At 42.3% G+C, this 21392-nt stretch overlaps 1 protein-coding gene across 3 annotated transcripts in view; it reads right to left on the bottom strand.

The window, feature by feature from the left end:
• LOC110966091 (collagen alpha-1(XIV) chain-like) overlaps window positions 1-21392 on the bottom strand; it is a 332534-nt gene that overhangs the window by 41419 nt on the left and 269723 nt on the right. For all 3 annotated transcript variants that reach the window (XM_051955093.1, XM_051955095.1, XM_051955094.1), the window contains 2 exons: window positions 6240-6335; window positions 2205-2258 (listed from right to left, as the gene is read on the bottom strand). In XM_051955093.1, coding sequence (XP_051811053.1) covers window positions 2205-2258; window positions 6240-6335 — 150 coding nt within the window. The remainder of the gene's footprint in view (window positions 1-2204; window positions 2259-6239; window positions 6336-21392) is intronic.

Genomic DNA, 21392 nt, shown 5'->3' with positions numbered 1-21392 from the left:
AGGAAAGGGACACACCTGTCTATATAAGACCTTACAGCTCACAGTGCATGTCAGAGCAAATGATAATCATGAGGTCGAAGGAACTGCCCAAGGAGCTCAGAGACAGAATTGTGGCAGGGCACAGATCTGGCCAAGGTTACAAAAGAATTTCTGCAGCACTCAAGGTTCCTAAGAGCACAGTGGCCTCCATAATCATCAAATGGAAGAAGTTTGGGATGACCACAACTCTCCCGAGACCTGGCCGTCCAGCCAAACTGAGCAATGGTGGGAGAAGAGCCTTGGTGAGAGAGGTAAAGAAGAACCCAAAGATCACTGTGGCTGAGCTCCAGAGATGCAGTCAGGAGATAGGAGAAAGTTCCACAAAGTCAACTTCACTGCAGCCCTCTACCAGTCGGGGCTTTATGGCAGAGTGGCCCGACGGAAGCCTCTCCTCAGTGCAAGACACATGAAAGCCCTCACAGAGTTTGCCAAAAAACACATAAAGGACTCCCAGACTATGAGAAATAAGATTCTCTTTCTGATGAGACCAAGATTGAACTTTTTGGTGTTAATTCTAAGCAGTATGTGTGGAGAAAACCAGGCACTGCTCATCATCTGCCCAATACAATCCCTACAGTGAAACATGGTGGTGGGAGCATCATGTTGTGGGGGTGTTTTTCAGCTGCAGGGACAGGACGACTGGTTGCAATTGAAGGAAGGATGAATGTGGCCAAGTGCAGAGATATCCTGGAGGAAAACCTCTTCCAGAGTGCTCAGGACCTCAGACTGGGCCGAAGGTTCACCTTTCAACAGGACAATGACCCTAAGCAGACAGCTAAAATAACAATGGAGTGGCTTCAGAACAACTCTGTGACCGTTCTTGACTGGCCCAGCCAGAGCCCTGACCTAAACCCAATTGAGCATCTCTGGAGAGACCTCAAAATGGCTGTCCACCAACGTTCACCATCCAACCTGACAGAACTGGAGAGGATCTGCAAGGAAGAATGGCAGAGGATCCCCAAATCCAGGTGTGAAAAACTTGTTGCGTCATTCCCAAGAAGACTCATTGCTGTACTAGCTGAAAAGGGTGTTTCTACTCAATACTGAGCACAGGGTCTGAATACTTATGACCATGTGATATTTCAGTTTTTCTTTTTTAATAAATTTGCAAAAATTTCTACATTTCTGTTTTTTCTGTCAAGATGGGGTGCTGAGTGTACATTAATGAGAAATAAAATGAACTTTTTTGATTTTGGCAAAAGGCTGCAATGACACAGAGAGTGAAAAATTTCAAGGGGTCTGAATACTTTCCGTACCCACTGTATATACTGATAAATCACAGGCCTACAGAAGTTCTTATTTTCTTTCAACGCTTTGGAAAATATGATTACAAAACAGCTATGGATTATGTAAATGGTTTTAAGAAATTTTGAGCTGATTTTTATGTGTTTGCTGTGGGTCAATAGAGGTTCCCATCTTTGAGTACCTGAAGAAGCCCTTTGGTGTGAAGTTGTATCTTACTGTACCAACTAAATATCAGTTACTGATTAGTTCCTGATGTCAGAATATCTCATTGTAGCTCTTTTATAGTCACTCAAGCTATTTTGCCACTTGTCTCCATAGAAATCTGGTGGTAGTGGTGGTTAAGTTATTCTTTCTCCCTGGTCAGGTAGTGTGGCCACTTTATGTAAACCTATTAACTAGCGAACTGCGCTTTCAAAAATATCCTTAGAACAATTTAGTGCACATGCTACCTTTTTGGATCCATTTCATTGCTTATGCACGGACATTGCCATTTTCCTTATTTTTTTTAGGGTAGTGTTCTTGACTTTGATACAATTTTAAACTATAAGATGCAAATCCAAGCATGTAGAAAAGAGAACTTGCAACTGTAGTACTAATGTTAGCTTTCACGCACGTTATAAAAACTTGGGGCATTAATAACCACACTTGATTTGCAATTGTGTGTCTTTATAAGGAATGCTCCTTAGGGGGTTGAATAATTTTGAAACTGCACTAGTTATTAAAATTAACATTTTGTGTGGAATTTAGAGAAAATCCTTGTATTATTGGTTACATTCAGCTGTTTAAAATCCACTTGTATGTTAAATTTATTCCAAACAACTTAAAAGTTGTCGATAGTACTTAAAACCCAAATTGGCACTGGGGGTTGAATAATTTTGAGTGCGACTGTATGTAGAAAGCGTTGTGTAAACAGTTCTTACTTGCGATCCTTGCTGTCCAGTCTCACCTTTCTGCCCCCTCTCACCTGGAGAGCCCTGCAGGAGAAATTGCACAGATTAAGTTTGAGTTTAAGAAACAAGGTGAGAATTGTTAGACTGACAAGATATGTGGACGACCCAAAGCTTCCTGCAGCCGACAAAACTGAGGTGCTAATTCTCAGATTCACTATATGTATATATATTCACTATATACACGATGCAAATTTTTTGGCTATGAAGAAAAAGCTTAAAGTGAAGAACCCTGGAGTTGTATTTGATTCACCTGTGCTTTCAATCCAGGTGAGAAACATCACTAGAAAAGCATTTTAATCATCTCAGAAATGTTTTCTGTGTGCAGCCTTTCCTATCTAAGGACACCAAGACGTCTTTATTTATAGCTGACTGCACTATTGTAATGCTCAGTTTTCTGTCGTTCTAAAGAAATCTTGAAGCAAACTTCAGAGGATCCAAAGTGCAGACCTGAAAGATCTTCACCATTCACCATTCTTTAGCCTCTCCGCAACTCTGTGGACGGTCATCCGGCTGATGTTTAGCACAAAGGAGAGCGGATATCTCAACTCTTTTGACTTCCATCTTGATACAACTTCACCGGAGAAAAAAATCTCTGTTAAGGACACCTGCCTATAAGGTAGAACTTTCAGTTTATTTAATGTAATTTTTCACTCCGACATGTGAATGTCTCTAAAGATCATGACACCGAGTGTAACAGAACTTTTGCAAAGCCCGGTATTTTAAAGGTCCCATATTGTGAAATTTAATTTTGTATAAATTTAGTTCATTTCTACATGGAAACTGATTAATCAATAGTTGTCCAGCTAAAAATTTGCATAATCTTCACTGTCCATCTGGTCTATTTACCTTCTGGAGCTTCTCAACTCTAAAATGTCTCCTGCAAAGACACAAAACTCAGCAAATGTTCGGCTGTTGGCTGTAACAGTGAACACAAGAGTCTCCTTGCACTTCTTGTCACGCCCCTCCCACTCCTGTGCTCGGGCTCGTCTCGTTAATGACGAGCGGCTGTGCTGGGAGCACAGCCGGCATGAGTTTCAATCAGTGCAGCATAAAAGCCTGCCCCTCTGTACGACTCACCGCTGGTTCATTGCCTCAATCCTCCATGCCACAAGACAGACTCCGCTACATTCTGCACACCGTTCACCGTCTCCTGCCTGTCGCTCCCCGGACTCCGGATTGGATAACCGTGCCCATTTCCCCGCTCCCGGACTCCGTCCCCCTGCTCCCGGACTCCGTCTCCCCTCTGGATTACCTTACCTGCTTTCCTGCCATCGTCACACTCCCTCCACTGTCTCTGTCAGTTCAGCCCCTCTTCAGCCTTCCAAACACCGGCCAATAAGTGAGTCACCTTCCCTGTTTATTTAGTTTAGTTCTAGTTTTTATACCGGCCGTCTGGTCCGCCTTTAGTTAGTTCAGTTTAGTTTTTCCCATTCAGTTATTTTCCCTGTACCCCTCACATTGAGTGTTTTTGTTCATTTAATTTATATGTAATAAATTCTATTTCATTTACCCACCTGCCTGTTTGCCTGCTGCTTGGGTTCACACAGCCTAGGCCGTGACAGAATGAACCAGCCACCCAAGAACCCAGCAGGCACCCCTGGTTTTTTTTCCTTGCCCCTTTTTCACAGACACCATGTCAAATTATGACTGGAACTCTCCTTTTTGGGGAACCCGGCTGGCGATAAAGCCTCCCTCTAAGGGACAGTGTGGTTCCCGAAAGAGGGGTACTCAACCCCCTCCCATTTCCATATCCTCCAGCGACTTTTGTATTTTTTGTTAGAGCCATTGGTCTAGACAGAGAAGTCACTTACTTTCTGCCCTACAGCCAACCCGATCCTGGTTCCCCGCTAGCCGTAGAGCCTGCCGCCATAAAATCTGGTCGCCGAAGGTGCGGCTCTAGAGGATGCCGAAGCTCCCTTACTCCTGTCCCTGAGGAGCCCTGTGCCACCTCACCTGCGGTGCTGGAGGGGCCCCGTGTCACCTCGCCTGCAGCGTTAGAGGGGTCTGATGCAGCCTCACCTTCTGAGCAGGTCGACGCTGCCACTGTTTCCAAGCAGGTCAAAATTGTCTCATTCCCCGCTGAGGAGAGGCCCCGTGCCGCCTCACTCCCTGCCGAGGAGAGGCCCCGTGCCGCCTCACTCCCTGCCGAGGAGAGGCCCCGTGGCGCCTTACTCCCTGCCGAGGAGAGGCCCCGTGGCGCCTTACTCCCTGCTGAGGAGAGGCCCCGTGCCTCCTTACTCCCTGCTGAGGAGAGGCCCCGTGCCTCCTTACTCCCTGCTGAGCAGAGGACCCGAGCCGCCTCCCTCTCTCCTGTTCCTGTGGGGGCCATCGCCCCGACTCCTGTCCATATGGGGACCATTGCCCTGTCTTTTGGCCGCATGGGGGCCATCGCCTCATCTCCAGTCCTTGCGGGGGCCATCGCCCCGTCTTCAGTTCGTATGGGGCCCATCGCCCCGTCTTCTGCTCCTGTGGGGCTCATCGCCCCGTCTTCTGCTCCTGTGGGGCCCATCGCCCCGTCTACTGTTCTTGTGGGGGCTACCGCCCTGTCTCCCGTCCATGTGGGCCCTGCAGTGTTGAGGCTCCCAGCCTCCCCTGCAGCTTTAAAAGAGCGAGAAGCTCTCTCTGCAGCTTTGAAGGAGCTTAAGGCTCTCGCTGCAGTTTTGGAGGAGCTAAAAGCTCTCCCTGCGGCCTTCAAGGAGCTAAACGCTCCCCCCGCGGCCTTGGAGGAAGCTAAATGTTTCCCCCGCAGCCTTGAGGAAGCTAAATGTTTCCCCCGCAGCCTTGAGGAAGCTAAATGCTTCCCCCGCAGCCTTGAGGAAGCTAAATGCTTCCCCCGCAGCCTTGAGGAAGCGAAAAGCTTCTCCTGCAACCTTGAAGAGACGAAACGCCTCCTCTGCAGCATTAAAGAGGCGAAACACCTCCTCTGCAGCATTAAAGAGGTGAAATGCCTTCTCTGCAGCTTTGAAGAGGTCTCCCGCCTCTCCTGTAGCTTCGAAGAAGCTAAAGGCTTCTCCTAAAGCCCTGAAGAGGTATAAAGCCTTCTCGGCAGCCTTGAAGGAGCGTAATGCCTCCTCGGCAGCCTTGAGAAGGTCTAAGACCTCCCCCGAGTCCTTGATGAGGCAGAACGCCCCCTCGGCAGCCTTGAGGAGGCATAACGCCTCCCCCGAGTCCTTGTCTAGGCATGACACCTCCCCCAGCGACCTTGAAGGTGCCTAATGACCCCTCGGCAGCCTTGAGGAGGCGAGCCGCCTCCCCCAAGTCCTTGTTAAGGCACAATGCCTCCTCCGAATCCTCAAACTAGACTGGACTAAAACTGGACTGGACACCCTTTAGGGGACGAGACTGGGGACTGAACCAAACAAAAAACAGAGGGCTGAGCTAAACTGAGAACTGGAGACTTTTCGGGGAGTGGAATTTGATTTGGGACTGGGGACAGGACAGGGGAGACTACTGCTGCAGGCGGACCGTTCGGTGTTAGGGTAGCCACTGCAGGGGAGTCACTTGGTGTTAGCGTGGCGATAGACCTTTTCAGGACTGGTTGGGAGACGCTAAGCCTCTTCCGGGGGAGGCGCTACTACTCCTCAAGATCGCCGAGGAGGGACTATGCCCCCTCAAGGCTGCCGAGGAGACGCTACATCTCTTCAAGGGCTCGGGGGAGGCGTCTCGCCTTCTCAAGGCTGCCGAGGAGGAGCTAAGCTCCCTCAAGGCTGCCGAGGAGGTGCCACACCTTTTCAAGGATTAAGGGGAGGTGGTTGGCCTTAAGGTCGCAGGGGAGGTGTCTCGCCTCTCACTCGCAGAACATGCAAACTTCATGCAGAAAGATCCCAGGCCCAAGCCGGGATTTGAACAGGGGATCTTCTTGCTGCAAGGCGGAAGTACTAACCACTACTCTGCAGCCCCACTCCACTGTGCAGCCCCTCACGTTTTATCATTTTATCATATAATTTTTAAATGAACTGCACCATTTGGGCAAAAATATTATTACTAAAGATGCATGTGTCTTACTGGGGGTCCAATGATGGAGCGTCCACTGGGTCCTTGTGGCCCCGGCGGCCCCTGAGGTCCTGGTACACCCGTTTCCCCAGCAGGACCAGTAGGCCCCTAAAGACAGAGTGAGAGAAAGATGCACAAAGTGTCAAACACAGACTGATGCAGGTGCATGTGTAGTCGAGATTAACCTGATGCGAAGATGGTTGACAGCAGTTCAACAAACTAACGTGTGATCAAACAGCAGCACACAACGTCAACAGAGACAACAAATCTCACAAATCTTGTCCAATACGCTTGAAATTTCCGGTTTGTGGCTCACCTGTTAATTGTAAGCATCCTAAATATTAGTTTTAGTGCCTGAAAAGTCCTGAGATAATAATGACTAAGCCTCTTCGATTTGTGTAGGTGTATTAGGTAGCAACTGATGGACTTTCCAAGGCCACTGATTCTTACGGGTATGTACCTATGAGATAGAAATCCACGAAGCTTACAAATGGATTCAGAAATGTCAAGACAGAGTCTGTCCTCAGTGCTGTAGGTGTGTCTAGGCTTAAACCACTGATGAGCAGAAACAAAATGAATTGTAGAGAAGGAAGATGAATGAATGGAAACAGGAAGGCTGTTTAACAATAAAGCGATAGTTTTGTTCATTTCTACAAAACCACAACTAGAAAATAATGAAAAAACTATTTTACACCCCATTTTTGGCAGAAGCCACATTGATTTTTTTTAATTTTTTTCTTTAAATCTAAAATAAATCATGAAATCATGCGGTCTATTTCCAACTGAAAAACAAGAAGTCTCAACTCAAAAAATGTTGAAATTATTTTTGCAAAATCTTAATTTTCGCAGTACAGATCATGTGTTTGCGTAGTATTCCACTATAATAGTCTGGTCATTCTGTCCTCTTGGTTTTAATTTATTTTTTGTTTTTAAGTTTCATGTCTTAATTTCATGTCTATTCGTCAGTCTGCCATTTGTCCGAAATTTCAAATGAAATTGGCTACTTGCAAAAAACAAAACTGGAGTGATTTTTCAAGGTTTAAAATAGTTTTTCTTGATTTTTCTTTGGAAACAGCCTTTAATTCTCGCACAAGATAAGATAACAACTAATACCTCAGTTTAATCAGCATTTAACAGCAGAGAGTTCAAGCTCTTAATTTTTTGTGTCTGTGATAAACGTGCCTCTAAATTTAGGAACTGGGAGAGGTATGTAAAGGTGTATATCATCAGCTTAGCAATGAAAATGATGACCACATTGTCCGCAAAAGATGTCACCAAGTGAAAACATATATATGTTTTGGTTTTTTTTGTGACAAAGAATGAGCTTTTGTGAGGTGACTATGTATGACAGTAAGTATGATTAGTTGTGTTTACAGAAATCTCTGTATTTTTCTGCTATTTCTGACCATTTAAAAAAAAGTCAATTATGCTTAAGTAACAAAACTGTTTTTAAAAATTGTGATAAATAGAAGTGATTTTCCTTTGATGCTGGTTAAAACCTCTTTGGGGGGAAGGTTAAAAAATTATGGAGTCACAGCCATTTGGGAATAAAGAAATTGCGACTGAAACACTTGAAAAACTGATTGATTTGGATCAAGGTTTGGCCGCTTAGATTAAAATAAAGCTTCAATACTTCTCAGATGTATTTATGCTTGAATATTTTGTAAATAAGTAGCTACTGGTTTAGCAAAGATGCATGACTTTGCAAGAGTAAATTGCATGTTAGAGCAAACCTGAGGAGCAAAGTTAATGTCATTATTTAATCAGTGGCTACTAATGTGGCCAGAGTATGTTAATAAGAGGCACTGTAGGCTGTGGGTAATTTAATAGCAATGAAAAACTTACTGCTCTATTTATAATAGAATGACTCATTTAGATTGTGTGGTTCATTTACACAAAAAAACAAGCAGCATCCGTGCATTATTACTGGGTCATTCCGTATGGTTTCACCAGATGGTGGTTGCCGCACCATTTTCAAATTAGTCCTAAATTTGTATGCCATTAGATAGTTACAAAAGTACTTTCTATGCAAAATTGTAGGCCTGTAGCTCAAATAGTTTTTGAGTTATACCTAAGTTATAACTTAGGTATACCTAAGTTATAACTTAAAATAACCTATACCTAACAACTAACATTTCAAAAAGAACAAAACATACATAATACAACCATTGGAATGACTACTAATACTTGTATCCCAATTTAAAGTACTGAAAGGCAAAAAACGATTTTAACATTACCCATGCCATTTTGAGTAAGAATATCTCAGTAACTACAAATATAACCCTGCTGCTTTTTTGTACAGTGATAAAAGACAGATGAAACTGTCTTGTAGAAAAATTTGGGGTCTCTGGTACCTGTCCCACACTGAGATTTTTGTCACTAAAAATAGCCAATTAAAAATCTTGTCCAACTTTGAGAGCTCATATTTTCCAAACTGAGGTACCTAGAAAGCTCCAGTTTGCTAAGTTATCACACAAGTTTGTGTAGAATGGAACCCAGGGGTGTTAGAACACTTCTGTGCAGTATTTCTAGTACTTTTAAGGTCCCAAACCCCACTCGTGAGTACGTATCTCTTAATTTTTTTTTGCATTTTTAGCAAGCCCCCATGGCCTGCAGAATGTAGTCAAACACCTGGGGATGTTTGTGGGGCACTAGCTACATGCAGAGGCCTTGTTTACCAACTCACAGCTCTCTGGTATGTCTAGAGGCTGAGAAATAACCACTTAAAGATGCAAAAAATGCTGGCGAGGCTTTTTATAGCCCAAATTCTGAAAATTTCAGACCCCCGCAACTCAGAAACTATTTGAGCTACAGGCCTACAATTTTGCACAGAAAGTACTTTTGTGACTATCTAATGGCATGCAAATTTAGGACTAATTTGAAGATGGTGCAGCAACACCCCCAAGGAATATCTGGCCATTTCTCCTGGAAGGACGAGAGGAGCCGCCATTCTAATTGAGAAAAACATTCCATTTGAACCTTCTAGTGTTGTCAAAGACCGAAATGGCTGCTACATCATTGTATCTGGAAAACTGTTAATTAGAAATGTGGTTTTGGCTAATGTTCACGCCTCGAACTCAGATGACACTGCCTTCCTGGAGCGCTTCTTCTCCCTTCTTCCTGACCTGGACTCTCATTCTCTGATACTTGGTGGTGACCTTAACTGCTGGTTAGAGCTTGTCCGCTCATCTCCTAGAGCAACCACAGTCAGTAAGTCATCCAAATGCATACAGTCCTTCCTCTCCGAATATGGCCTTTCAGATGTGTGGCGTCTCCTGCATCCCAAAGACAAGGAATTCTCATATTTCTCAAACGTTCATCACACTTACACTAGAATCGACTATTTTTTCCTTGATAACAACACAGACCCGCTTCTGCAAACTAGAAAGCATTGTAATTTCTGACCACGCCCCCCTTGTTCTGGGCTTATCCCTCCCTGGCACTGGTCAAGTGATGTTATGATCCAACCGCTAGGGGTTGGCTGGACGCAACAAAATAACCAGATGGTATTGGTTAGGTGAAGGGATTTATTGCTTAGTGGCAAAAAGGAAACAAAAGTGACAATAAACACAAGACTGGTGAGTGTTGCTAAATCAAAGAATGGAATAAAACAAAACGAAGGTGATAGACTTCGAGCTAACACAAAGAAAACAACTAAACTCCCTAGCCAAACATAACTACATCAGCAACACCCACCACCAGGAACAAAAACTAATACAAAATGTGCACAAAACGAACTAAGCAAAACTGGTGCCTTTGAATACGTACACATACTGAACACACAGTTCACGAATACTCAAAGTACTGAATGGCTTCTTCACACAGTTGGCAGACTGCGAATTGGAGCCTCAATCTCGACAATCTCAATCCCACACCAAAACCAAAGCCACCAACAAAAGGTTGAATTTGTCTGTAGCACCCACCACAAGTGCTTACAAACCGAAAGACCACACAGAACAACAATACACAGAGGCACCAGGGTGGACTGGTCATAAACACCAGCCACACTGACGAATAACTTGGTGGCAGATATATAGTCTGCAGGTGTGGCGGCTGGCTGCATCCGATTGGATAATGGTGGAAAGGAGCTGGAGGGTGGCCCAATCAGGACAGTCGGGAGGCGGGGAGAACAAGGTTGCAGTGCAGGTCGTTAACTGATGAGTCGTTGCTGGCATGGCTCACAGCTAGGGTTCCTGGAGAGACTCTGGAAACAGCCACAGCTGCACCCACACTTGCAATTATCCCCCACACAAAGGCCCTAAAAAGACACCACCTCAGGAATCAAACGGCACACCAATACTGGTGGCCGTAACAAGTGAGAAAACACTGGCAATTTAATTCAACTCTACTATCAGATGAAAATTTTGTTAAGTATATTACAGATCAAATATCATTTTTCCTTGATACGAATGCCTCCTTAGAGGTCTGCAGTCTAATATTATGGGACATCCTGAAGGCGTATCTGAGGGGACAAATTATCTCCTTCATGGCGAACAAAAATAGCACCCTTAATAAGAAACGATTAGACATTTTAAATCAAATCCATAAAATAGATAACCAATATGCCAAGACACCCAAGCCTGAACTGTATAAAAAGCGACTTGGGCTTCAGACTGAATTCAACCTCCACTCAACATACCACGCTGAGACCCTGTTGCTTAGAACTAAGAGTGACCACTATGAGCACAGTGACAAATCGGGAAAGTTGCAGGCAAATCAGCTTAGAGGTATAAAGGCTAAACAAATCATCACTAAGATTCGCAGGGATGATGGTGTAGCTACGTCAGATTCAACCGAAATAAATGAAACTGTTAAAACTTTTATTCTAAATTATACTCCTCCCATCCCCCCTCCTGCATCAGCGGCACGGAAAACTTTTTGAGTCAACTAAATATTCCTACATTACCTCAAGACTTAAAAAATAGACTTGAACAGCCCATTACAGCAGGAGAGATATCTCAGGGTATTTTGGCCATGCAGTCTGGGAAGTCCTCTGGCCCTGATGGCTTCCCGTCAGAATTTTACAAAAAATTCTCTACGCAGCTCACCTCATTACTCACCTCAGTTCTATCTGATTCTCTTAAAACAGGCAGCCACCCACCAACCTTTAATCAGGCTTGCATTACCCTCATAGCCAAAAAGGGGAAAGATCCTGAGGACTGCGCCTCCTATAGGACCATCTCCTTGCTGAATTCAGACGTTAAAATTTTTGCCAAAGTGTTGGCTCGACGGCTGTAAGATGCTCTTCCCACTATTATAGAAATTGATCAGACCGGTTTTATAAAAATAAAAAAAAATCGCCACTCCTTCTTTAACCTATGCCGGCTTTTTAACATAATATATTCCCCCTCAGACAATGTTCCTGAATGTGTGGTCAGCCTTGATGCCGAAAAGGCTTTCGACAAAGTGGAGTGGGACTATTTTTTCTCTGTCTCAGGAAAATTCGGATTCGGAACAACATTTATTTCTTTGGTAAAACTGCTATACACCTCTCCCTCAGCCTCTGTCCTAACAAATTCTATATATTCACAGCCCTTCAGACTGGAAAGAGATACGCGACAGGGCTGCCCTTTGAGCCTGTTGCTCTTTGATCTCGCAATAGAACCTCTGGCCATCGCCCTTCGCAGCCAAATCCCAGGTATCAAGAGAGGGGGGGTAGAGCACAAGGTTTCACTATATGCAGACGATCTGCTGCTATACATATCTGACCCGCTTTCTTCTATACCCGCTACACTCTCCCTGCTCGATCAGTTTGGACAGATATCTGGATACAAGTTAAACATTAGCAAGAGTGAACTATTTCCAATTAATGCTGAGGCGATGGGATTAGACTATTCAAATATTCCACTGAAACTTGAAAAAGAGAAATTTACCTATCTAGGGGTAGTCATCACGAGACAATACAAAAACATTTACAAAGAAAACTTTGTTCAGTCATTGAACAAGACAAAACAAGACATCACAAAGTGGTCACCCTTATCCCTTTCCCTAAGGGGGCGAATCAACTCAGTGAAAATGACAATACTCCCCAAATTCTTATACCTTTTTCAATGTGTTCCTATTTTTATACCCAAATCATTTTTTAATTTACTAGATTCCGCTATATCGTCATATATTTGGAAACATAAGAAACCCAGACTTTGTAAAGCTCACTTACAGCGACCTAGGGGTCGTGGAGGAATGTCTCTCCACAACTTCCGCTTCTACTACTGGGCAGCTAAAATCAGATGTCTTGTTTTTGGCTACACTCTCACCCCCAACCTAACTCCTCAACATGGACATGCCTGGAGGCTAATTCCTCCCAAGGCACACCCCTTCCTGCACTATTGGGGGCAGCACTCCCTCTGCTCTCTGGATCCACTGGCAATATGGCTGTACGCAGCTCCCTGAGAGTGTGGGCCCAGTTTAGGAGAAGCTTGGGCCTGCATCTGCCATCCCTTCTGTGCCCAAGAGCACTTTTCCCTCCATCAATGCAGGATGCAACATTTCTTGAATAGAATAAAAAAGGTATGAGAACCTTCAAAGATCTGTTTATAGATCACTGTTTTGTCTCATTCAGCGACCCGTCCAAAAAAATGTAATCTGCCATCTAACAACTTTTTCAGATACCTGCAGGTGAGGCATTCTGTTCGATCTCTAATACCCTGCTTCCCAAAACTCCCTGCCCAGAACCCCATTGACAAATTCCTTTCGCTCCAGCCCCTTGCCAGGGGATCAATATCTGTCATATACTATCGGATATCGGAGCTAAAAGGCACCTCCCTTAACAGCATTAAAACTGCCTGGGAGCATGACTTAAACCTGTCACTGTCGGATGATCTGTGGGATGCGGTCCTTAAACAAGTACATTCTACATCTATGTGTGCGCGCCACTCCCTGCTTCAATTCAGAGTTGTACACAGAGCTCATTTTTCCAAATTGAGATTATCCAAGATTTTTCCAGATTTCAGTCCCAACTAGGCTTGTCACGAGAACCGATACTTCGGTACCAAGGTACCAAGGAGCCAGATCTGGCCGCTTCTTTAGCATTGTTTTTTTGGCTGTAAATGAGCAATTATCTGGCAACCCTCACACAGTGCTGATCACATGACTGACTACGCTGCAAAGAGATCAACTACATGCAGTATGGCAGAGGCACACGCACCTGGCTCGACAACAGCAGCTGCCCCTCAATTAGTTGAAACAAAAAAAAAAACGCCAGAAGTCGCGTCTGGAAGTATTTTGGATTCGAGGCTGACGAGGACGGATTGGTTATTGATCCTGAAAAACCCGTCTGCAAAAAATGCCGTCACCGCAGCACAGCGAAGGGGAGCAACACGTCCAACTTGGCGAAACATGTAGCCCTATAAGGTACAGTCAATTCCAGCCATTTTCAGTACACAAAAAAAACGCTAATATTTTATTTGTAAATAAAAATATGACGAGAAATACAGGGAATATTGGACGCACATCATGAGGTGCATTTCCTCGAAAACAACCTATTTGTGGATTATATACCGACTTCAAGACGTTTTGGACAAAATATTTTACTGGCTTGTTTCGTCTGGATGTCCAAAGTTGGATTATGGCCGTTTTTTGTGGAATATTTTCATCTGTGTGTAATAATGAACCCGCAAATGTGAGTCGCGCTGTGTACGTTAAAGCCGTGTATCGAGAACGGATGGATGGATATTCGTTGTTTGTCGGACAAATGTGTTTATATTACCCGCTGTGGTAATCACATCTGAAAGTGGTTTATACCAGCGGATTCATGAGAATCTAAGCTTTCCATCGGTATATAATGTTTCTATCATAGAGTTGGCAGTGTCGTTCTATTTCGAAAAATGCTTATGCAGATATCGAAACGGTCTGCCCGCGGGCCACTGAACCCGTAACAGGTTCAGCGGCCCACGTTGTACCAGAGTTGTACACAGTTGTACACAGTTGTACACAGAATTCAAGGTGAGTGCATTTGAATTCATGTGTTATCATTGTTGCTCATATCTAATTACGTTACAATGATGAGATGAGCCCAGCCCATAGTAAATAAGCTGCATGGCAAAATAACAAGCGTGTCCAGCCTTGTTTGTCCCGCATAATAGTTTTGTGACGTTTAGGGCTGAAAAGATTCCTCGGATAATCCGAATAATTCAATTACAAAATATCCTCGGGGCAAATTGTGTGCGTCGAAGCCTCGTTTAACATATAAATATATCTAAAATACCGGGCTTTGCAAAAGTTCTATTACACGGTTTCATGATCTTTAGAGACGTTTACATGTCGGAGTGAAAAATTACATTAAATAAACTGAAAGTTCTACCTTATAGTCAGGTGTCCTTAATACAATTTTTTTCTCCGGTGAAGTTGTATCAAGATGGAAGTCAAAAGAGTTGAGATATCTGCTCTCCTTCATGCTGGCCACAACAAGTCTGACAGAGCCAAGCAGCTGAACATCAGCCAGATGACCATCCACAATCGCGGAGAGGCTCAAGAATGGTGAAGATCTTTCAGTGATCTTTCAAGAATGGTGGAGACCTGAAAGATCTTCACCATTCTTTAGCCTCTCTGCGACTCTGTGGACGGTCATCCGGCTGATGTTCAGCACAAAGGAGAGCAGATATCTTAACTCTTTTGACTTCCATCTTGATACAACTTCACCGGAGAAAAAAATTTGTACTAACGACACCTGCCTATGAGGTAGAACTTTCAGTTTATTTAATGGAATTTTTCACTCCGACATGTAAACATCTCTAAAGATCATGACACCGAGTGTAACAGAACTTTTGCAAAGCCCGGTATATATCTGGACTACTATACAGCTCACGGTGTTTGACACGGACGGTCATTTCTGTGGCACAACGCACCTGCTACCTCCGCTACCGTGGTATCGAATGGTATTGAGTATCGTAGAATTTAAGTGGTATTGGTATCGACTACTAAATTTCTGGTATCGTGACAAGCCTAGTCCCAACTGTGACAAATGTCAAAGTCCAAATTCTTCACTAATCCATTTGTTCTGGACATGTCCCAGACTTGAAAAGTTTTGGAGAAATATATTTCAGACCCTCTCACTGACCCTAGACACTGTCATAGAACCTGATCCACTCTTGGCCCTTTTTGGTGTCATGAAAGACGGGGGGCTGCCCAAAACCAAACACGCTGCCCTATCATTTGTTGTTCTTTTGGTGCGCAGGTCTATTCTGCTCAGGTGGAAAGGAACATATCTTCCCACACACTCCAAATGGTTACAGGACCTCATGTCTTGCCTCAAGTTAGAAAAAATACGCTGCTCTATTTGTAAATCAGAACAAAAGTTTTATAGGATATGGGCACCGCTTCTTGCTTATTTTCAAAGACTTGATGTTATAATTGAACCATGATACTCCCATCGCTGCCCTTGACACTCCAGCACTAAGATCCACAGACCAGGCTCCCAAAATGGAACTACTGTACCTTATAGCAGTTGTCCTATTGTGATTTCCTACTACGTCTATACCAATTAATCGTTTCAGTCATATGTGTATTATTTGCATTCCTTCATACATATACTTGTGGCTATGTGTATTTTCATTTTATTTTTGTTTGTTTGGTTTTTGTATTTGTGTGTTTTATTTTTCTTTGAGTGGAGGGGTGGGTTTAAACATGCAATACTGTGAATACCTCTAAAGACTATCCTGTACACTTGTCATTACCTGCGTAAAAATCAATAAAAAGAATTTGGAAAAAAAAAAAACAGACAAGAGTCTGGACTTCTGTGTGGTTAACTGCTTTAGTGAATACAAAGCGAGCAGCAGCTTCAGCTCATGGCACAGTATAACTTGCTACTAGCATAAACTAAACATTTTTCTGCACCTGTATGCGCTGTAGACTCCCAAAATTCCTTGCTTGAACCCGAGCATCATGGGTAATGGAGTCCCGAAGTTCAACTGACTCATGACTATTACTCTGCCAAGGAAATGGCTTTGTGATATGACAACCAGCGTACATGAATCTGTGAATGTCTATGTGAAACATTATGGAAAAACAGACCGACGGATTTGGATGAAATTTTCAGGGAAGGTCAGAAAGGACACAAGGACCAAGTGATTACATTTTGGCATTGATGCGGCTTATAATGTGGATTCATGGCTTTGTTAAAGATTTCCCATTGCCAGATACAGCCATAGATGTGTTTAGAAGAGTAGATACGCCAGCTCGCTGTAGCAGCCGGCTAAGCGACGTGCCTACGTGGCTGCCATCTTAGAGGGGGCAAAGTTCCCATTCAAAGCAATGCATGCACATTGAAAATATGTCATAATTTGCTCATTTCTCAACCGATTTTTGTGTGGTTTACTTTGTTGATAACGTCAAAACATGTACTATTGATAGAGAATATTTGATCTGAAAAAAAAAACACTGAAAAAGGCTTCCTATAAATGTAGCCTGCAATTTTAGTTATCTTATTCTTTAGGTCCAGAGGCCAGGGAATCTTTTCAGTTCAGCCATTACATATATAAATGTAGATACCTGGATACATAGAAAATGTTTTGAGATCAAAAGATTTAATTGTAAATGTAATATTAAGATTAATTTATTATTATTTATTTATATATCTCTAGGCTATTATATACATATAATAAGGAGCTAGACTAGAACAAGATAGAGTTTCTTGACATTTACAATAAACAACAGAATTATTATTAATATTAATTATTTATTTTTTATACCTCTCTTTACATATACATAATTGACATACACTGAGCAGATAAAAATGCTAATGGCATGGAAGCAGTGATACAAACGCAGGTAGGGTGAATAATAAGTGTGCATTGGGTCACAGTGGGTCGTCTATAAAGTAACAGAAAAAGTGTAAATTGTCATGAAAATAATTCAACTCAATAAAACTGAGTTGCTGCATCCTTGTAAATGATGCACCTACTCTTTTAAGATGACCCGGAAATTGAAACACTTATGGAATAACACCAGGTCTGAGCCGGCAAATCTGCCCAGCCCTGTCAAACTCATCAGGATTAAAATGTTTGCTGCAGAGCACCGTCTCATCACTTGCAGCAAACCCCACCCTCCTCAGAGCTGCTTCCCACTTCCTCCTCAGCTGAAAGTCTTTGGGAAACCTACATGGAGTAAGAACAATAGACAAAGAAGTAAATAAGTCTGTACACAACAACATATCTAAAAATAAATCATGCTACTAAATTAAGGACAAAACAGAAGTAGCCAATATACTGGAGACCAAAGTTATTTAATCAGTCTAACCTTGTTTAGTAACATTTCAATTATCTGAGAGCAGTCCAAAAGAATTGCCTGTTATAACAATCATAAAATCAGTTTGGAGGAAGAACATAGATGGTAATCTGGATATATATGAGTTAGGCTTTATAACTACTATTGGTAGTAATAGTAATGAGACTGCTACTACTAGTAGTAGTGGTAGTACATTAACTGCTGCTGCTGATACTGTCACTGCTACTACAACTTGTAATACTACTTTTACTACTCTAACGGCTATTTATACTACTACTGCTGCTTGAACCTTTAGTATTACTACTACTGCTTGTACAGCTATACTAGTGCTACTATTAATTGTCTGGTGTTTGGTTGTCCAGCTGTTAGCTTGCTTTAGTGTTTTGCTAGCGGCTAACTAGTTAGCTCTCATAGACTCTCAACAAGATTTAACAATGAAAAAAGAGAGTTATTCCAACTTTCCTTGTCTCCATTGTTCGACGTAGTATGCAATTAAATGCAGCGCAATGAGCCGGCATTGTTCTTGTTTTAGTTTTCGCCCCGTACACACCAATGGAAAATACTGAAATTTTCCCCCCACTAGCTTAGTGTATCCGTAGGCACACTGCTCTGACGGGCATGTCGTATCTACTCTTCATATCTCTGTCTATGGATATGGCAGCCTGCACAGCGTCGCTGTCACCATGACATGAACACAGTGTCTGCTACCCGCTGACGATCACATGATTGCGATCCTCCTACACATTGACCATGATTTATCTGTTGGAAGTCATATAAGGAACAAACGATTAAACTGTAGGGTATTTCTCATCAATTCCTGCCGACCGCTCCATATTTAGCTCATGTATGTAGCAAACCGCATCCACACACGTTAAGTTCAGCCATCAGCCTTATGTCAACACAGATTCACCTTTCTGTCCTTCCCTCATTTCTTCACCGTAACACCTTGTCCCCGGTAGGTGCTTATAAGTTTAAACACATCCTTTGCTAGACAGCAACAGTGTGGAACCGTTTGTCATCTTTATGTGAATTTTCGGACTTTTTGGCAGCGTCTTCGTCATATCAAGTAAATGCTTCTTAGACAACACTTCCTGTGCCACTGGAATGGTTACAAAATAAAAGCCCAAACCATTAAAAATCCGCCTTGCCAAAAGTGATAAACTGATCAACACACCTTCATAAGTGTAATTTACAGGCAGTTTGGTATTCATATATAACATGCACATGCATAACACATGCCTGTACTTAGCACAAGGTCATTTTTTATTAAACATTTCATCCGTTGGAAATAATGCATTAACCGAGCAGCCTTGGCGGAGTACTGCACTCTGAGTGCTTTTCTTTTTTTTTTTTTGAAAATTTTATTTATGCAAAGAATTTTTTCAATTTTTTTTTCCCCAACACATAAAATACACAAAAGGAAAAAAGAAAAAAGGAAAAAAAACCACAAGAGAAACAAGGGAGAGAGAGAAAAAAAAAAACACTCTACAGCCAGCGTTTGACCATTAATAAATGAAAAAATATACAATACATGTCAACACAAGATCCAAGATTGTCCAAAGTGTAAGGAAAAGGCCAGAGATTTAGTCCAGAAGGCCTAATCATGAGGGGAATGACAAAGTCTCAATAAATGGATATGTAAGAATAAACAGCACAGCCAGGCCAAAAAGGGAGCAAAGCCCTCAAGCATCAGATTGTGGTCCCACCCTCCTAATATACTCTATAAAAGGGCCCCAAATCTTTTTAAATTTATCTAGGGAATTGGACATTGCAAACCGAACTTCTTCAAGGTGTAAACAGGAGACCATGTCATTCAGCCATCTTCTAAAGCAGGGAGGGGAAGGAGACTTCCATTCCCTCAAAATGACCCTCTGAGTGCTTTTCTAGCTATTTATGTGAATGTTCAAATAAAGTGCATTTTTATTTAACCTATTCATTTCTCAAATTGCCCGTGTTATATGAATTATCAACTCAGTAAATAAACATAATTTTATCAAATAAAGTGATAACATGTACAACCAAGTTTTTCCAAGTACTCCCTGGTGTTACAAATACTGCAAATATAAATGGTGCCTCTGCTTAAACTCCATTTAACTCTTTACATGTTTAATTTGTTCCCACATTTTTCTCCCTTTCTGCTATGTGTAAATGCAGCGTGCAGTTCAACTGAAAAGTCCCAGATCTTTTGTAATCTATTAGCATTTGAGTCACTAATGGCTTCACAGTTGCACTGAGGAGTGCAGAATTTTTAATTTGCATTCATTCTACAGAATCTGCTTGGTGCAAAAAGTTGATTTTAAATGAAACTTAAAATGACTGATGTAATGATCTGGTAAATTTTTCTGGTAGAGCAGCACATCACAGATGAGTAGTTTAGAGACCATTGGAAAGTTGAAAATTCCGATTTTGTTTCGGAGAGAAAATAATAGTGTAATGTTAGTGATTTTTCAAAGATGATGTCTTTAAAACCTGCCAGTGGGTTTTGTGTTTTAAATCACTTTGATGCAGTTTTTTGATCTTAGGTACTGCAAAATCGCTACATTTCTGATGATTATCATCACAAACACTTCCTATTTAAAGGCTAAAACTTTCCACTACGTCTCATCTAATGCCAGACCCTGTAACATCCTGTTTCAGCCCCATCGGCTCATGTGAAAGTTCTTCTTCTCTAGTTGTTGCACTAAAACAACCTTTGAGCTTGAATTTGATTTCCACCATCTAGTAATGTGAATATGAATTTACCAACCCACTCTGCTGTATAAATCCAAGTCAGAGTTCATTTTGTTCACTAGATGACAGTTTCTTACTGGTCTGCAAAACATCATTTCAGCTTCAGTGTAACGTCTGATAAAATGATAGCAGTGATAACCGAATATGTCACATCCTCAGCAAAGCCTCTATGCACAGTATTAACACCATTCAGCTTATATAATGGGAGAAAAAAAACACTGTTACGCCATTTACATACTCCTGCTTGTGCATCTCCTATTTCTTCCTCTAAACTGAAGGCATTTGTGTTACTGTTCTACACGTCTAATCCATCAAAGCTACGTTTCCAGTGCAGAAACTGAATTCTGCATTCCGCAACATCTTTAAATGCTCTCGACACGCCACGGATACGTCTCTGTTACACCTCCGCAAGCAAACTATGCCGTCTTCGTGAAAACCATATGCATCATAACTGCAGTTCAACAGGTTTCTGGATTACATAGATTAGGGGAAAAAAATCTAATTACTGAGGTGCTTTTTACTGAGTACTGCTGTGTTTTCCTGCCACAACTTCCTCACTGCTTCCTGTTGAAACCTGGCCAGAGCAGAGAAACAGAAAGACAGCGTAAAAAGCAGACAGCAGTAACAGAATACAGAGTGCAAAAATTTTATTCATGATACTTGGGCATCTAAAATCTACTTAGCAAGTGCACATCATCTAGGTTAAGAAAAATACAACAGTTGAGGGACAGCATTGGGCTGCAAGCAAGATCAAACTGATACGACTGAAAATCTGCCTCACACCTTAAAATGTCCTCCAACATTTATGAAGACCCAAATGTGACTGCAAGCGCGAGATACAGCAAAGGAGTCGGAAAGGACAGACGAGACCGACTGGAGAGAGTAGTGGACATCTACGAGAGCACAGATGCTTTCATTGACCATCGGGTTGACGCTTCAGCACGGGATGGAGGTATAAAACACTGTGGAAGCCATATTTAACATCATTTTGTGTTCAAATTGCAGACTTTCTGTGAAAAACTAAACAAAACAAAAAAAACTAGTAATATTAATTCAGTTACAGTAAAAATCTATATATGGCAGCTGCACAAGAGACTATGGAAGATTTAATGTATGTTTTACTCTCATCTATTTAGGAGTAAATATGCACTTGAGCACTTTCATTAGTCTGGGTGATTTGTGCCAAATAATGTTGTACACGTTTAATTCAAATTT

Source organism: Acanthochromis polyacanthus, chromosome 11 (assembly GCF_021347895.1).
Source record: "Acanthochromis polyacanthus isolate Apoly-LR-REF ecotype Palm Island chromosome 11, KAUST_Apoly_ChrSc, whole genome shotgun sequence".
NCBI classification, from domain to species: Eukaryota; Metazoa; Chordata; class Actinopteri; family Pomacentridae; genus Acanthochromis; species Acanthochromis polyacanthus.
Note: the sequence above shows the minus strand (reverse complement) of the source record. Positions and strands in the feature narration are given on the sequence as shown.